Here is a 15,389-nt window from a genome sequence, read left to right on the forward strand (position 1 = left end):
CTATGAGCTTGTAGATCTGCTATTTTTCAACAGCTAAAGTTTAAACACAGATGCATTCCCGTCCTAAATGGGTGAACACACAGCCATGCAAATGTACTAGTTATATTGTATCACATACAATAGTATATAGGCCCGAGGACGATTCTACAAATGCCTTTGACAGTTTTCTGTGGTCAGTCGTTCTCAAACATTTTCATGTCAAGGAGCCCCACAATTATATGTATTTGGCCTCCGACCCCCATCTGAAGATATGTAGTTCCAGGGACCCCCCCCCCAGAAGCAAAGATCCGAGTTAAAAACGTTCGCTCTGAAAGAATATATATTCAAAGACTTGCATCACATTTCATGATTGAAAAAAACAAGCTCGTTATGAGCTTGTAGATCTGCTGTTTTTCGACAGCTAAAGCATAACATAATGCTTGAAACACCAAAAGGGGTTCCCGTCCTGAATGCATTAACACACTCTTACCAAACAAGACTGGTTTAAAATAACATTTTATTCACCAATACAAAATATGGTCTGCAGATTTTCAAAACGTGCCTTTGGAGGAAACCGCTAGGAAATCTAGTCAAACACAAAGACATCAATCTACAGAAGAGTTTTAATTAAAATAAAATAAAACAGAATAAAGATTTCACTTTTGATGAAAGTAAAGGATATTTAAGATTATAAAAAAAACATGAAAACCGACGACGGGCCTCGGAAAGGATTGCGTCACTTTGTTTATCGTGGACATATGGTTGTTGTGTCGGATTTATACCTGCAGGCGTTTATTAGGACTGGGCGTTACGGTGATACATATCGAGACGAGACATCATCGTATAATATATGGTGCACGCCGATTGATGATTTGACGTTCTATGACCTGAGATCAGATTCTAAAAATGTCTTCTACATCCTGACAGTTTTCTGAAAAAGCTATGTTTATGTCAGTCGTTCTTCGATTTTTCAAAAATAGCAGATCTACAAGCTCGTAGCGCGCCACTCGGTGGCGCGCTATGAGCTTGTAGATCTGCTATTTTTCAATAGCTAAAGCATAACATAATGCTAACACCAAAAGGGGTTCCTGCCCAAAATGGGCTAATTTATACTTCTGTAGAACGAAAATAATAGGTATTTTGGTCCAATCGGATTGTCCCGATCGGACCGGGTGATCACGTCTGTTTCAAACTGATCGGAATCGGATCGGGAGCCAAAAGTCATCAATGGTCTATCCATATTATGACATTAGACTGGATAGTCTGTGATTTGGGATATTATATTATTGTGATGTGGCATAAATGTGTTCTATAAAATATAAATATTGGATCAGGAAGAAAATCGGTATCGGCAGATAATCGAAATCAAATGATCTGAATCGGCACTCCTTTTTCTTGTAGTTTTTCTTAACTTGTTGGTGGTTGTACTGTTAGGTAACTTGAAATATTGCCATAAAAACCAACATGAACAAACATGGTGATAACACTGGTGACCGTGATACTGCTTGAAAAAGAATCGTGACATTATATTTTTCCATAAAAAAGCGTTTATGTTACAGGCTCCATATCGCCCACCACTCGCGTTTATGTTACAGGCTCCATATCGCCCACCACTCGCGTTTATGTTACAGGCTCCATATTGCCCTCACGTTTATGTTACAGGCTCCATATCGCCCACCCCTTGCGTTGATGTTACAGGCTCCATATCGCCCTCGCATTTATGTTACAGGCTCCATATCGCCCTCGCATTTATGTTACAGGCTCCATATCGCCCTCGCGTTTATGTTACAGGCTCCATATCGCCCTCGCATTTATGTTACAGGCAGGCAAACACATTGCAACGGTGAGAATCGTTTATGAATGTGCTATTCACAGGCAAATGCACACAATTCAACTCCCCGGTGTTAATTTAAACTCAGGACTACAGTTGGAACCAAATGGACCCTTCAATGGTCCCATTCTGTACCCTGTATAGAAGCAGTGGTTTTCAACCAGTGGAACTCCCTCAAGGACCCCTGGGGGTCCCCGGCTGGACCCTGCTTTGGGAACCACTGTCCTATGGTACCAACATCAATACAAGATGGAATTGTGGACCAGAATGCTATCCAACGACGACAAGAGAATAATATTCCACGATTTGGGTTGAAAACCACTGCTCTCTACTAGTGTATTAATGTTGTTTTGCTGGTCTAAGGATGTGACTGTTGTTGTTGTTACGGTTTGGAACGCCGCTTATGGAATACTGGGTGGGAATATACAGTAGGAGCATCAGGGAAAACACACGGGCCTCACGAACACCTCAGACACACACTTGTGTCCTGTCTGTCCTGTGTGTCATGGCCGCCTCAATGCATTTCCAATGGGAGTCACATGGTTTGAAGACAACCTTGTTGCATGGATGGGGAGGGAGGGCAGAAGACAGCCATGCAACAAGGTTGTGTCTTCCAACCATGTGACTCCCATTGGAAATGCATTGAGGCGGCCATGACACACAGGACTCACAGGACACAAGTATGTCTTGCGTGTGAGTGAGGCCTTAGACCAACACAATACAACAACCTACTCGCACAGGGTGTGTGTGTGTGTGGGGGTGTGTGTGTGTGTGTGTGTGTGTGTGTGTGTGTTCAGTGGTTGGTGTTTTTAGATCTGAAGCCGGAGAAGCCCATCACAGCCGTCATCTCGTCGTCTTCCTCCTCCAGATCCTCCTCCGCCCTCCTCTTCCTCTCCTTCTGTTTCTCCTTCTTGTAGGCCTTCGCCTTCTCCTCCTGCGCACACACACACACACACACACACACACACCACACACACACACACACACACACACACACACGTCAATGAGTCTAACATTATTATCAATTGATTACGGTGATCAACTGTGTCCAAGCTCACAAGCTTGTAGATCGGCTATTTTCAGCATGTAAAATCAGGCATTGCTGATTTTGGAGCCGGCAAAATACATTTTAAATCGACCAAATTAATCAAGTGTAGATTTAGTCGACTACAACTAGACTAACACTAAATACAACTAAATTCAACTAAATTACATTTTACTTAAACGACTGCCTAAAACTATTGATTCACCGATGTATCGGTCCACATATCAGTATCATCCGATATTGCTGTTAACGGTCAATATTGGTATCGGCAAATAAAACTGACATTAACACCCCGAACGCCCGGGGTTATTGAATCCATTAAATCAGAGCGCCCAGCGATTTATAGCAGGGGAGCACTTTTAGCGACGGACCGGATGCTATCCCGGCTGAAGTAGCTAGATGTAGCCAAAACACTCGATCCGACAACAACGGGAGGTATGATTAATTCTAACGCGAATAGCGACGGGACCGCAGTGGGCCGTCTAACACATAATCTTTTATTAGAATTGGACGGAATGATTTAGATCAAGAGTTATTCACGTTTTAAGATTTTCGATCTCGTCGGCTAAAATCCCCACCGGGAAATAACATCGAGTGTTGCGCAACAGACGCTCCCAGCCTGTGGAGCGATGCGATCGGTTTTGATATCAATAATCTCCGTCCTTTTGATCAATCACCGTCCTGAGCGCTGGGCGTTACTAATTGATAGGGCGGAGAACTCCGTCCTGTGCGCTCAGTGTTAACCGATGGCAGTAGCCGATATTTATCTGTTGATAAGCATACATTTTGCGTTGGCTATGTTGGTGTGTTGGTTTAGGTTATCTGTAGTCTAACAAGATGTAGATTCTATGTTGGTGTGTTGGTTATCTGTAGTCTACCAAGCTGTAGATTCTATGTTGGTGTGTTGGTTATCTGTAGTCTACCAAGCTGTAGATTCTATGTTGGTGTGTTGGTTATCTGTAGTCTACCAAGCTGTAGATTCTGTGTTGGTTATCTGTAGTCTACCAAGCTGTAGATTCTATGTTGGTGTGGTGGTTATCTGTAGTCTACCAAGCTGTAGATTCTATGTTGGTGTGTTGGTTATCTGTAGTCTACCAAGCTGTAGATTCTATGTTGGTGTGGTGGTTATCTGTAGTCTACCAAGCTGTAGATTCTATGTTGGTGTGGTGGTTATCTGTAGTCTACCAAGCTGTAGATTCTATGTTGGTGTGGTGGTTATCTGTAGTCTACCAAGCTGTAGATTCTATGTTGGTGTGGTGGTTATCTGTAGTCTACCAAGCTGTAGATTCTATGTTGGTTATCTGTAGTTTACCAAGCTGTAGATTCTATGTTGGTTATCTGTAGTTTACCAAGCTGTAGATTCTATGTTGGTGTGGTGGTTATCTGTAGTCTACCAAGCTGTAGATTCTATGTTGGTGTGGTGGTTATCTGTAGTCTACCAAGCTGTAGATTCTATGTTGGCGTGTTGGTTATCTGTAGTCTACCAAGATGTATATTCTATGTTGGTGTGTTGGTTATCTGTAGTCTACCAAGCTGTAGATTCTATGTTGGTGTGTTGGTTATCTGCAGCCTACCAAGCTGTAGATTCTATGTTGGCGTGTTGGTTATCTGTAGTCTACCAAGCTGTAGATTCTATGTTGGTTATCTGTAGTCTACCAAGCTGTAGATTCTATGTTGGTTATCTGTAGTCTACCAAGCTGTAGATTCTATGTTGGTTATCTGTAGTCTACCAAGCTGTAGATTCTATGTTGGTTATCTGTAGTCTACCAAGCTGTAGATTCTATGTTGGTGTGTTGGTTATCTGTAGTCTACCAAGCTGTAGATTCTATGTTGGTTATCTGTAGTCTACCAAGCTGTAGATTCTATGTTGGTTATCTGTAGTCTACCAAGCTGTAGATTCTATGTTGGTTATCTGTAGTCTACCAAGCTGTAGATTCTGAACATGTATTTCTTGTATTATAGATGTGTAGTTTCCCTGGCAGCACAAAATAAAAGGAGGTCATAACAAAAATGAAATAATCATATATCAGTATCGGCTAAATTGTTATATTAAATATCGGTATTGGCCAAGAATGTCCATCTCGGTGCATCCCTACCTAAAACTAAATCTGTATTTTCTGTCAAAATCAACACTAGTGTGGGGAGGAATTAATTGGCATAGTAACTAACATTGGGGAGAAAAGGGGGTAAAAAACAAAACAAAAAAACAAAACAAAAAAAACGACAAGACGAAGATGAAACACTGTATGGAGATTACAAGGTTTCTGCCTCACAGCGACCAGTTGAATGTGTGTGTGTGCCTGCGTCTGTGTCTGTGTGTGTGTGTGTGTGTGTGTGTGTGTGTGCGTGTGCGTGCGCGCGGCTGTGCACCTCCTCTCGCAGCTCCTTCATCCTCTCCTCAAAGTCGTACTCCTTCTGCTTCTCCTCCATCTTCCTCTTGTTGGCCTCGAACCTCCTCTTCACCTGGTCCAGAGACGAGCGCTCCACGCGCATCGACATGCCCAGGTTCCTCTGGTCTGGAAAACAAACGCACACACAGTCATCACCACGCGCATGGACATGCCCAGGTTCCTCTAGTCTGGAAAACAAACGCACACACACAGCCATCACCATGCGGACATGCCCAGGTTCCTCTGGTCTGTAAAACAAACACACACACAGTCATCACCACGCGCATCGACATGCCCAGGTTCCTCTGGTCTGTAAAACAAACACACACACAGTCATCACCACGCGCATCGACATGCCCAGGTTCCTCTGGTCTGTAAAACAAACACACACACAGTCATCACCATGCGCATCGACATGCCCAGGTTCCTCTGGTCTGTAAAACAAACGCACACACAGTTATCACCACGCGCATCGACATGCCCAGGTTCCTCTGGTCTGGAAAACAAACACACACACAGTCATCACCACGCGCATCGACATGCCCAGGTTCCTGTGGTCTGGAAAACAAACGCACACACACAGTCATCACCACGCGCATGGACATGCCCAGGTTCCTCTGGTCTGTAAAACAAACGCACACACAGTCATCACCACGCGCATGGACATGCCCAGGTTCCTCTGGTCTGTAAAACAAACGCACACACACAGCCATCACCACGCGCATGGACATGCCCAGGTTCCTCTGGTCTGTAAAACAAACGCACACACAGTCATCACCACGCGCATGGACATGCCCAGGTTCCTCTGGTCTGTAAAACAAACACACACACAGTCATCACCACGCGCATGGACATGCCCAGGTTCCTCTGGTCTGGAAAACAAACGCACACACACAGTCATCACCACGCGCATGGACATGCCCAGGTTCCTCTGGTCTGTAAAACAAACGCACACACAGTCATCACCACGCGCATGGACATGCCCAGGTTCCTCTGGTCTGTAAAACAAACACACACACAGTCATCACCACGCGCATGGACATGCCCAGGTTCCTCTGGTCTGTAAAACAAACACACACACAGTCATCACCACGCGCATGGACATGCCCAGGTTCCTCTGGTCTGTAAAACAAACACACACACAGTCATCACCACGCGCATGGACATGCCCAGGTTCCTCTGGTCTGTAAAACAAACGCACACACAGTCATCACCACGCGCATGGACATGCCCCGGGCATCAGTGTTGTTTTTGGCAGCAATTTTTTATTGTAGTCGTAGTCTCTTGAATAGTTTTCAGTTAGTTTTAGTCACATGGAATGTCCAGTTTTAGTCAACTAAATGTCATAAGATTTTAGTCGACTAAATCTACAGTTGATTTAGTCGACTAAAATGTGTTTTGGTGGGCCTTGATGCCGTCGTAATGACTGATTTTACACTTGCTGAAAATAGCCGATCTACAAGCTTGCGCTGCGACGCGTTGTGAGCTTGTAGATCGGCTATTTTCAGCATGCAACCAATTGTAAAATGACTTATACTGGATCTCTTGTCCACTAGTCCCTTCCTAACATTTTAGTCTATTTTTTTATTTGTTGACGAAATTGTCAGTACATTTAGTCTTAGTCATCATAGCTTAGTTTTCATTTAATTTCCATGTAGTTTTAGTCAGTGGAAAAAGGTAGTTGACGAACACTTTTCGTCTTAGTTTTATTCGACGAAAACAACACTGCCCGGCATTAAGGCCGGGCCAAAATATGTTTTTTGTCGACAAAATCAAGTGTAGATTTAGCCGACTAAAATCTTACGTTCAAGGTTGTACTTTATTGTGGCATCCTGTGCACAGGTGCATAAGAGCGAAACTGATTTGTGTGTGGCTTCCTTCAGATGATATTTAGTCGACCAAAACATTTCAGATGACTAAAATGTGACTAGAACTAAATTAAATTTGAGTCAAAAGACTGACTAAAACCGAGGCAAAATGTGCCGTGGGTATCAGCACTGTACCTAGTCCGACACAGGTGTGTGAACGAGGGAAGGATTCCCAGGAAAGAATTGCACAGGGCAGATGTGACAAATAATATGCAAATTAATTACTGACATATTTTATAGTTTTTTTTATCAAAGATGAAACTATAAAATATGTCAGACGGTAATTTAGTTGTATATTATTTGTCACATCTGCCCTGTGCAATTCTTGCCTAAAAGTTACATTTGTATTTATTCATATATTCCAATGCCAATTATTTGTATGTCAATTTACAGTTTTCCTGCTGTGATTAAACAATCTCTCTTTTTATTATGTGATCTTTTTCCTCCCTAAATGACAGGGACAGGGCTGTTAGTTTGACACCCGCTGCTCATCTTGATGCATGAAATGAAATATCTGCATCACCTTAATATTAATATTACCACAACCAGCCCACAATGAGACAAAACATTATACCGTCCGTCTGTACTCACGTTTCTTTCCATTGATGTGGTCCAGGAAGTTGATGGAGTCTTTCACCACACAGTCACACACATTACAGTAATACCTACACACACACACACACACACACACACACACAGAGAGAGAGAGAGAGAGAGAGAGAGAGAGAGAGAGAGAGAGAGAGGTTCAGTACAGTAATACCTACAACCAATACAAGACACTGAAGATGACCTACAATGTAACCAAGGGCATGATACAACACTAGTCCTAGACTCTTCTCCCTTCCCTAAAACACCCTGGACAACGCTCCACAGACTCTTCTCCCTTCCCTAAAACACCCTGGGCAACGCTCCACACGTCCTAGACTCTTCTCCCTTCCCTAAAAAACCCTGGACAACGCTCCACAGACTCTTCTCCCTTCCCTAAAACACCCTGGGCAACGCTCCACACGTCCTAGACTCTTCTCCCTTCCCTAAAACACCGTGGACAAGGCTCCACACGTCCTAGACTCTTCTCCCTTCCCTAAAACACCCTGGACAACGCTCCACACGTCCTAGACTCTTCTCCCTTCCCTAAAACACCCTGGACAACGCTCCACACGTCCTAGACTCATCTCCCTTCCCTAAAACACCCTGGACAACACTCCACACGTCCTAGACTCTTCTCCCTTCCCTAAAACACCCTGGACAACGCTCCACACGTCCTAGACTCTTCTCCCTTCCCTAAAACACCCTGGACAGCGCTCCACACGTCCTAGACTCTTCTCCCTTCCCTAAAACACCCTGGACAACGCTCCACACGTCCTAGACTCTTATCCCTTCCCTAAAACACCCTGGACAACGCTCCACACGTCCTAGACTCTTCTCCCTTCCCTAAAACACCCTGGACAACGCTCCACACGTCCTAGACTCTTCTCCCTTCCCTAAAACACCCTGGACAACGCTCCACACGTCCTAGACTCTTCTCCCTTCCCTAAAACACCCTGGGCAACGCTCCACACGTCCTAGACTCATCTCCCTTCCCTAAAACACCCTGGACAACGCTCCACACGTCCTAGACTCTTCTCCCTTCCCTAAAAAACCCTGGGCAACGCTCCACACGTCCTAGACTCATCTCCCTTCCCTAAAACACCCTGGACAACGCTCCACACGTCCCAGACTCTTCACATCCTGGACACATAGCCCTAGACTCTTCTTGTGCACGTGTGTGTGTGTGTGTATTACCCTCCCATCTCTGCCTGTGGGGTGGTCTTGGTGATGACGATGGTCTTCCCCAGTTTAGACTCCAGGTCCACCTTGTAGTCTCTGTGACGCAGCATCTCCCTCTTAACTGGAACCACAGGTTTGCCTGAAACCACAAACACGCGCACACACACACACACACACACACACGCACACACACACACACGCACACACACACACAATCGATAGACATGATCAGAAGAATCCCTCAACACAGGAAAAGAGTTGTTTCTGTGGACCAGAGGGGTTCTGTTACAATAGAACGTATAACGTAATATAATACGTATATACGGTATATATATTATAACGAATATAACTATTTCTATAACTTCTTGTAACAGAGTTCTGTTACAATATTAGTGTCCAGCCAGTGTCAATTTCGTTGACTACCTTTTTTCACTGACAAAAACTACATAAACACTAAGCTATGACTAAAACTATGACTAAAAATACTGATGTTTGTCAACAAATAAAAACTAGAGTAGCATGACTAAAACGAAGATTGACTAAATCAACTGTAGATTTAGCTGACTAAAATCTTCTAATATGTAGTCAACTATAATTACAAGTAAAACATTTCTTACACTAAACGGAATGTTATTCACAAGACTGTGACTAAAACTAAATCTAAAGGTGTTGATAAAATCAACACTGGCAGCAACGAACCATTCCTTTCACAATCAACTCATCTGTGGATCACTGTAATACAATACATAATCCTATTTAACCCATTCTGGACGGGAACCCCTTTTGGTGTTTCAAGCATTATGTTATGCTTTAGCTGTTGAAAAATAGCAGATCTACAAGCTCATAGCGAACTTGTAGGTCTGCTATTTTTTTTAAATTGTGAAAATGTGCCTGAAATGTTATATATATTGTTACAGAGCGAGTTTTTAACTCAAATCTTTGCTACAGGGAGCGTCCATGGAATAACATATTTTCAGATGGGGGTCGGTGGCCAATTACATATCATTTTTGCGGTCCTTGACATGAAATGTTGAGCACCACGGATACAGAAACATGGGGTATTTCAGAAAACTGTCAAGATTTAGAAGACGTCATTTTCGACGTCAGGGTTAAGGGCAGGTTCATAAAAAAGGTTAATAAAATTTGGTCCAGTTGTGTTTGGTATCAGCCTAACTGGCAACCCAAAACAGAGTAACATCAAGTCAAACCGTTACAAGGTAATAAAGTCAGACTTGGATGGTTAGAGCAGTGCGACTACATACAAAGTCAATGCAAAAACGAGAATTGCGCAAACGGGCGCCGTCGCGACCTGTCGCGATACAAACGGGACTAACCGAGGCGAATTTATACATTCAGGTCTGAACGCAGCCTAAGACAACTAACTCACCATCTTTCCGGTCTCTCTCCTCGTTGAGTCGTTTCTGAGCCAGCTGCTCATACTCATCCACGTCCCACTTCCTCCTGAAGTCATTCTTCTCCATTCTGTTGCTGGAGTTGGACTGCGGGACAAAAATATATATATATTTTTTAAATGTAGGAAAAGAAAAAGGGATTTTCACTCGAGTCTGTGACCCATAAAAATTGGTCCGTGACTCCCACAAATGGATCCTTGGCCCACTGTTTGGGAACCACTGCCCTAGTGCATACTATATGAACTTGGGGAGGTATGCATTCATATGATCAACTGCCCTAGTGCACACTATATTAACTTGGGGAGGTAATAGGTATGCATTCACAGTGATGTAAATAGGTTTTCAATGTAATGAGTCCCGGGATGCAGGGATGGTCTTTTAGATGAGTCCCAGGGACATTTTATGAGTCCCACTTCAACGACGTTAGAAGTCATATTTTGCCATTTTTACAAATTGCAGCATTTAACTCCATTTCATTTTATATGGTTACAATGTGGTTATATTCATGTAGAAGAAATGATTATTATAACTAAAGCTAGCAAAATAAACTAGAATAAAAAACAGTACAGTAGTGCATCCCGTGGATGCAGAGGTCGTTGTTGTATTGCGTCCCTCAACTATAAACTGTGTTTTGGGATGCAGAATGCACCCTACTTTAATCTCTGCATTCATATGATCAACTGCCCTAGTGCATACTACTATATGAACTTGGGGAGGTATGCATCCATATGAACCACTGTCCTAGTGCATACTATATGAACTTGGGGAGGTATGCATCCATATGAACCACTGTCCTAGTGCACACTATATGAACTTGGGGAGGTATGCATCCATATGAGCAACTGCCCTAGTGCATACTATATGAACTTGGGGAGGTATGCATCCATATGAACCACTGTCCTAGTGCATACTACTATATGAACTTGGGGAGGTATGCATCCATATGAACCACTGTCCTAGTGCACACTATATGAACTTGGGGAGGTATGCATCCATATGAGCAACTGCCCTAGTGCATACTATATGAACTTGGGGAGGTATGCATCCATATGAACCACTGCCCTAGTGCATACTACTATATGAACTTGGGGAGGTATGCATCCATATGAACCACTGTCCTAGTGCATACTATATGAACTTGGGGAGGTATGCATCCATATGAACCACTGCCCTAGTGCACACTATATGAACTTGGGGAGGTATGTGTAGCATTGAGAGGGAAGCAGGGATTGAACCCGGGCCTCCCACTCGCCAGACCAACCTGTCATGCCAATATAGGGCTGAACCCGATTGGCAGGGCTGGGTCTTGGCTGGGGGGCTACATGCATTCATAATTATGCAATAGATGAGATGAACTCTCAGTTTTTCATCTTATGACATGAATTCTTCTAGTTTTTAGGATTATTCATTCATTCATTCATCCATGAACGATTTTTATTTATGTATTAATATAGTCCTTACCCGTTGTGAGATATTGCCCCCCCAGAAATATTGTTAATTACCATTCATTTTAAGTTGTAGAATATATTTTTGTGTTTTTTTTAATGAATAAAAACAGTACTATAACATGAAAGTATTCGTATAAATGCATGGTAGGGAAATGTTTCCATGGCAAAGACCGTAACATTTACACTTATTAGCCCACAGACCCCATTTGAAAAGTATGAAAGATCCCAGTTTGACATGCAGCACAGAAAGAATGGGTCGTACAGGTATACAGTGTGGGTAATGTGATGTAATAGATCATATTATTGATTATACGCTATCTCAGAGTTACATGAGACCCCCATTAATATTGTAAAAGCAATGTTAATTTAACTCTGAGAGTGTAAATGGGTCCATTTGGTTCCATGTATACACGGTCAGAGTTACATGGGAATGTAACTTTGAGAGTGTTTTCCAAAGCTGCTTGCAGATGTAAAACAAATGACAAATAAAGCAATCTTGAATCTATTGATGATTCCTTTATCAACAGTTTGGCAAAAAAAAAAAAAAGTGCACAGGAAAGTACAAGAGGATTAAAACCCAAGAAAGCCTATTGGCTTGTTTCCATTGGGGTCCTTCTGTCATACTTAATTCATCAAAACGTTTGAGGACAGTCTGGTTTCTATTCTGTTAGCAGCAGAGCTAACTTAACCCATTCATATCGGGAACCCCTTTTGGTGTTTTAAGCATTATGTTATACTTTAGCTATTGAAAAATAGCAGACCTACAAGCTCGTAGCGCGGCACTCGGTGCCGCGCTACGAGCTTGTAGCTAATTTTAGAAAAATCATGAAAATGTGGCGCAAATCATTATATATTCTTTCAGAGCGAACGTTTGTAACTCATATCTTTGCTTCTGGGGGAGGGGGGGGGGGGTCCCTGGAACGAACATATTTTCAGATGGGGGTCGGCGGCCAATTACATATATTTTTTTGGGGGATCCTTGACATGAAATAGTCTGAGAACCACTGACATAGAAACATGTGTTTTTCAGAAAGCTGTCAGGATTTAGAAGACATTTTGTAGAATCTTTTCTCAGGTCTAAATGGGTTAAGGCACAATGATTATTGTCAACAACTTATAAACAAGCTGGAGAGAAGCTGGAGAGATGAATTGAACAAGGTGGACCCTCTTGTAAACAAGTGTAATGCTTAATTGGGTCGTCCAGTCACAGTTAACAGTCTTTGTATTGAGTTTGTGCTTGAAATGTACTGTAATTCTGCAAACTGTTAATAAATATCTCAATCAATCAATCAGAGACCTCCGTTACTGAACAATTGCAGTCAAGCAGCATAGATAGATATATGTAGCAATGATAACACATTACAATAAACACAATCTATATTTGAACATAAAAATGGCACGTTTACTGACATTGAAGTGTCTATTACATGAGCTACTACAACATGAGCACACAATTCGATTTGAAATAATGCTGTGTTGATGGTTAGCGGCTAACATGTTAGCTAGCCTGTCTAGCAGTGAGTATTTTGTTTGTACGCGTTAAAACGTGTCGTTTCGTTAAAACGACTAACTCAACTCGTCTGTTTTTTTCATTAATTCTAATAAACATGAACCGGCGACGCGGTCTGAGAGACGATTGGGACACAAAAGAAACAAACAAACAAACAGCAAAACAAACTCTCACCCCACTGCCGGACGCCATCTTTGTTTTTCTCTAACACGGAATACGGCTGTCGTAAAGCAAAGCACTCTGTAGTAAACGGAACACCACTGTCGTAAAAACATTTAACCCCTTTGTTTTACAGAATGAAGTGAAATGAAATGAAATGAAATCTATATTTACCCAGGGTATCTGGGCTAAGCTCAAGAACTTGTTTCCAGCCAGGCCCTGCTCATAGAACACATTTCATCGTAGTGGTTGATGCCTTGTTCAAGGGCATTTCAGCGGTGGTAATTTTAACGTGTCGGACGGCTGGTTCGAACTGGGAACCTTCCGGTATCTAGACCGCGCCGCTATCCGTTCGGCCACCGCTGCCACGCAACTGCAACGCAACTGATGAATAAACAAAAAAAATTATGTAAATATATTTGTTGGAAACATTGAAAGTGTTGCATGGAATAATGTTTGGAATTTTCTTACGTTTGTAGACCTTTTTTGTTCTTTCTTTCTTTCTTTCTTTCTTTCTTTCTTTCAGCAGGAGAGACAAGGAGACTCATGTTAGTTGTTACTGTAGGATATATATCACAATATCCATTTAACACGTGTTACTGAACTCTATCAATCAATCAATCTATTTATGATGAATTCCTGTTCTGTTCTTTGGCTATATATAAGTGTCTATTTGTACGTCTCTAAATGTTTTGATGAATTGAACATGGTGGACCCTCTTGTAAACAAGTGTAATGCTTAATTGGGTCGTCCACTCACAGTTAATCTGTGAGTTTGTGCTTGAAATGTAGGCTACTGTAATTCTGCAAACTGTTAATAAGTATTTCAATCAATCAATGATTATACAGGCTACTATCACAATATCCATCCATTTAGACCTGAGGACGATTCTACAAATGTCTTCTAAAAATCCTGACAGTTTTCTTGAAAAACCCTATGTTTCTATGTCAGTGGTGGTTCTCAAACTATTTCATGTCAAGGACCCACAGAATTAGATGAATTTGGCCACCAACCCCCATCTGAAAATATGTTGCTCCAGGGACCCCTCCAGAAGCAAAGATTTGAATTAAAAACATTCACTCTATATGTCATATAACCCAACGTGCTCCACTCTCCCAGATCCGATAATATGAATAGAAGTGAGAGTCTTCGTTACACCAACCTTTAAACTAAATATGTCTGTCTCTTCTGACTGAGGAGGAGGACCCCCTGGAACCCCCTTCAAGGGCCCCGTTGGCCCGGGGAGGATCCCCTGGAACCCCTTCAAGGGCCCTGTTGGCCCGGGGAGCCCCAGAACCCACTTTGAGAACCTTAGGCCAGTGGTTCCCTGGTCCATTTGGTTCCATTTGTATAGTTAAATTAACGTTGATTTTACAATATAAATTTGGGGTCTCAGAGATAGAAATGCCGGGGTGCATACTTAGTTTAGTTTAGTTTTTAGTTTAGTTTAGTTTAGTTTATTTGATCATCTTCACATGTCTAACCAATGACTAGTTTAGACTAGTCATTGGTTAGACATGGGTTAAGGTTAGGTTTAGGTGTGCTGCACCGTGGGAGGTTAGGGTTAGGGTGAGGGTTTGAGATAGGTTGTAGTTGTAGGACTAATGACTGGTCTAACCAATGACTAGTCTAAACCAAAAACTGTCTAAACTAAGTACTGATTATTATGCATGCCAAACTGGAGGTCCTTGAAATTAAACGGGTTGAGAGAATCAAGTTCAAATGGACCATTATGGGTCTGTAACTCTGAAAGTGTGCAAATGGAATCAAACATCAATCAAACATTTGGTTCCATTTGTACACTCTCAGAGTTAAATTAACATTGATTTTTACATTATAAATTGGGGGTCCCAGAGATAGAAATGCCATCAAATGGGGGTCCGTAAAAAATAAACAGGTTGATAATCACTGCTATAGAGCCGCAAGAATCGTCCCTGGCATTATATCATTTCAAATGGGGGGTCCGCGGGATAATTAGTG

The 15,389-nt window shown here is 42.4% G+C and overlaps 1 protein-coding gene across 2 annotated transcripts; it reads right to left on the reverse strand.

The window, feature by feature from the left end:
- Window positions 1-478: 478 nt before the first annotated feature.
- Window positions 479-13,515, reverse strand: zmat2 (zinc finger, matrin-type 2). Of its 2 annotated transcripts, XR_013790669.1 has the most exons (7): window positions 13,425-13,515; window positions 10,268-10,379; window positions 8,896-9,019; window positions 7,705-7,778; window positions 5,226-5,371; window positions 1,043-2,744; window positions 479-971 (listed from the first exon to the last, which is right to left on the reverse strand). XR_013790669.1 is itself a non-coding variant. In XM_079508318.1 (6 exons), exons 1-6 carry the CDS (start codon window positions 13,440-13,442, stop codon window positions 2,604-2,606), a joined length of 615 nt encoding a protein of 204 aa, XP_079364444.1. In that variant the 5' UTR covers window positions 13,443-13,515; the 3' UTR covers window positions 1,002-2,603. The 2 variants fall into 2 exon arrangements, 1 of the variants encoding a protein (XP_079364444.1); XM_079508318.1 differs by lacking the exon at window positions 479-971 and having other exon boundaries at window positions 1,002-2,744.
- Window positions 13,516-15,389: the final 1,874 nt, after the last annotated feature.

This window comes from Electrona antarctica, assembly GCF_951216825.1.
Source record: "Electrona antarctica genome assembly, chromosome: 8".
Classification (NCBI taxonomy): domain Eukaryota; kingdom Metazoa; phylum Chordata; class Actinopteri; order Myctophiformes; family Myctophidae; genus Electrona; species Electrona antarctica.

Excerpts from the sequence above, each read along its gene's own strand:
- zmat2 (XM_079508318.1), bottom strand. Across the intron at positions 9,020-10,267 it reads GGAGAGAGACCGGAAAGATG|GCAAACCTGTGGTTCCAGTT; the intron begins GTGAGTTAGTTG and ends TTGTGGTTTCAG. Across the intron at positions 2,745-5,225 it reads TGAAGGAGCTGCGAGAGGAG|GAGGAGAAGGCGAAGGCCTA; the intron begins GTGCACAGCCGC and ends GTGTGTGCGCAG.